Source organism: Sinocyclocheilus anshuiensis, unplaced genomic scaffold (genome assembly GCF_001515605.1).
Source record: "Sinocyclocheilus anshuiensis isolate Anshui unplaced genomic scaffold, SAMN03320099.WGS_v1.1 scaffold843, whole genome shotgun sequence".
In the NCBI taxonomy this organism is placed as follows: Eukaryota; Metazoa; Chordata; class Actinopteri; order Cypriniformes; family Cyprinidae; genus Sinocyclocheilus; species Sinocyclocheilus anshuiensis.
This window is the reverse complement of record NW_015547670.1, coordinates 264,834-268,296: the sequence shown is the minus strand read 5'-3', so window position 1 is coordinate 268,296 and position 3,463 is coordinate 264,834. Positions and strand designations below refer to the sequence as shown.

Sequence of the window (3,463 nt, the reverse complement as noted above, 5' to 3'; positions counted from 1 at the left end):
TTCCCTGAAGGAGGGAACGGAGACGTCACGTCCCATCGCCATGGTTGCTGTACCACCGCTGAGCGGCCGGGTCGCCGGCTCGGCTCCTCAGCGAAAACCCGGTATGCATTGCACCTGCTGCCTTATTATACTTACGTTGTGATCAGCGGCAGCTGGATGCAATAATCGCATGCCAATGTGCATTGGCTCGTTTAGTTTACACTCGAAGTAGATTGGTCTCTCTAAGCGAGATCCCAATTCGTCGGTAATCCGACATGACGTCTCCGTTCCCTCCTTCAGGGAACGAGGGTTACCATACGTAACCGAGACGTTCTTCACAAGAGAGACTTGGTGTTGTTTCAAAACAAAAGTAAACATATATCGTTATCTGCATCGGCTGTCGGCCAAAATGATTTGAAAAATATCAGCATATCAGATATCGGCAAAAATCCAATATTGTGCATCCCTAAGTTAAATACCATGGTGCTTTTTGTTAGTGTACCATAGTACTTTTTTTAAGTGAATATTATCTGTATTGCATGCAGTTATCCAAAACTTGCAATCATCTATTATTTTCCACATGCAGAATTTGCAGATTGCCTTTATTAAATAAAAAGCTGATAGGTGCTCAGTATGTCTTTCCCAACTAAATTGCATCGCTGCTCACTAGTTATAAACAAATATAGTTTGAGTTTGGTCTGAATTATGTACCATCCACAGTACAGTAGTTTCTTGCAAAAATGAAAGCAAAAAAAAAAAAAGGTCCTGAAATAAAATAAAGGTATTGGGTCGTTAATTTAGCAACATGCTAATTGAAAATTGTGAGTCAAGTCTCCTATGTGATTCACATGTGCATAATGTGGTGCAAAGCAGTCCAAATCAGTCACTTATACAGTACGTTTCCATTTCAGTTAGGATGTTGCCTTAATAGGAGTCTTAGTAGACAGCAACTGAAGGCAACTCAGAAGGTTTTAGAACAGAACCTGTGTCAGTCATCATGAGTTTGGTGTAGTAGGAGTGACTCCTTGGTTCCATGCACACATATAATGGTATCATAAAGCATTCACTCCCACAAATAAATGTGGCTGTCAATCCTTAAACTTCACAGTGTGTACATGACCACAGCATCATGTATCAGACCCCATGTTTATTCCACTCCTCTTCTTTGTCTAGACCAAGATGAGTGCACACAGTTCCCGTCTGTCTGTCCCTCTGAGCGACCCGTCTGCACCAACACCTACGGGAGCTTCAAGTGCCGTGCAAACAAGAGGTGTAACCAGGGATATGAGCCTAATGATGAAGGGACAGCATGTGTAGGTGAGTTGAGACTAAAGCCAGATGATTATGGATTGATGCAATAAGCAGCCCCTGAGAAAAGCTGTTTGCCCTCATTTCACAGGTAGAGTTTCACTTTTGAGCTTTGGGGCAAAAATATCTCAACCTGTGCTATAATATGCAAAGATACCAAAGTCTGCAAGTCAGGAATTTCAATATGAACTCAAACATTTCTCATTTCCAAGTCCACATGATGCAAATTAATTAATTATTAACTAAATTCTTATTTTACATCAACTATTGTCGATCTTTCTCATTTCTTTTCTCCCAATTAATTTTAAATTGAAGAGTGAATACACTGAAAAGAGTTTATGTGAAAAAAAAGTTCACTCAGAAATTGCTAGTAAATTTCACAAATAATTACAAATGGCAAGTAACGCATTGAATTAAATGTGAAAATTTTAAATGATTTTTAATCTAATAATTTCTTATTTCTCCGTCCATATGAAGCAAATTAATTAACTCTATATTCTTATTGTACATCAACTATTGTGTAATATCTTTCTAGTTTAATTTCTCCTTATACATTTTAAGTTGAAAGTAGTGAATACACTGAGGATTTATTAGAAATAATTTTCACTCGGAAATTGCTAGTACGTTTCCCAAATAAGTATAACGAAACAGTAAGTAACACATTGAATTAAATGTGAATTTGTTAAATTATTTTTAATTTAACCATACTGTTGTAGACTTCCTCTGGTTTGCGTACTACAGTAGAAATACGTCAAGGTTTCATTTGAGTCATGGTTGTTGCTTTGGCAGGTTGTGTTTTTCATTTATTTATTTACAACTCTATATTCTATATTCTATCAACTATCGTCTAATATATTTCTATTTTCATTTCTCCCAATGACAGCACTGAAAAAGTAGGATTAAGATTTTTTAAAAAGTTTTCATTTAGAAATGACTAGTAAATTTCAAAATTCCAAAGAAAAGGCAAGCAACTCATTGAATTAAACATTTCATTTTAAGTTTTTTTTTTTTTTTTTTTTGTAAAATCTTTATTTACAATGTCGAAAAATATTTATTTTTTTACAGTGTAGTTTGCTTCTCTTTCCTTTACCTCTGCAGCCCAGGTGGCTTATTTTGGAGGAAACAGATCCTCAGCCTCCAAGCTCTTGGCTTCCCATCTTTGGCCTCTCCTACTAACTCTTCTCGCTGTCTTTACTGCTTGCTTGGGGGCATGAAGGGCAGTGCCTCCCCTCTCCTGACATCTCTTCCACCCTGCTTGGTCTTCGATTCTCTGCTTTTCTTTTGTTTTTGCACTGAGGTGTTTGGGAGGCAGCTGTAAAATGAACTCTCCATGGACCTGTCGCTTCTGCAATGTCGTCACTAACAGACCTGTATAAATAATGCTTCGCTTTCCAGTTGGGAACCACAAAAGAGCCGTTTTTAAGACAAACAAGCATTCCCACTCCATCTTCATGTTCATCAACTGTGATGTGGGATAAGATTGTGATTGTAATGATCTTTATGAAAGGCCGTGTCCCAGCGTGTTACAGGCGATTATGAGTTCTAGTGCATTCCGTCTCATATCCGCTAGCAGGTTTTCCAGGAGAGCATATGCCCGGCCATCTGTTTCACGCAAGGTTACATTCCTTGTGCTCTGAATAATACATTCACAAGAGATTCATGCCGTACACTTTTGACCCTCACCAGTACTCACGACTGCCCTCGGGATTGGTGCATGTTTTTGGCATGGATGAGTATTGCAAAACACAGTTTCATTTAGCAGAATGTTGTTCAGATTTATACATGCGGGATTTCACAGTGATCTAGCTGCAAAAACATAGACCCAGACCACATCATGAAGTAAAACTTCTTGGTTGTTGCTTTGATTAGATATGATGTCTATTTATTTAATAATTTGCCAAGACCACAACCAAAAAAATAACTTAATTACTTAAAATATTTTAACTTTGAAATATAGAGTTCAGTACAGTCATTTTCTATAAAGATATCTTTTCCACACAAGTAAAAAGTGTCCATGACCATCGTCCAAAAAAGAAAAAAAAGCACCCTAAAAGTAGTCCATACAACTTCTGTGCTGTCTTTCAAGACAAATAATAGTTTTGTGTGAGAAATAAACAGAAATTTAAAGGAATGGTTCATGCATATTGTATAATATAAATTGAAAATATGTGAATAC

At 37.2% G+C, this 3,463-nt stretch overlaps 1 protein-coding gene across 1 annotated transcript in view; it reads left to right on the top strand.

Annotated features, from left to right (window-relative positions):
* LOC107702729 (cartilage acidic protein 1-like) overlaps positions 1-2,501 on the top strand; it is a 26,649-nt gene extending 24,148 nt beyond the window's left edge. Inside the window, exons 13-14 of the mRNA XM_016505132.1 lie at positions 1,153-1,296; positions 2,386-2,501. Of these exons, the coding sequence (XP_016360618.1) occupies positions 1,153-1,296; positions 2,386-2,501 (260 nt within the window). The remainder of the gene's footprint in view (positions 1-1,152; positions 1,297-2,385) is intronic.
* The last annotated feature ends 962 nt before the right edge of the window (positions 2,502-3,463 follow it).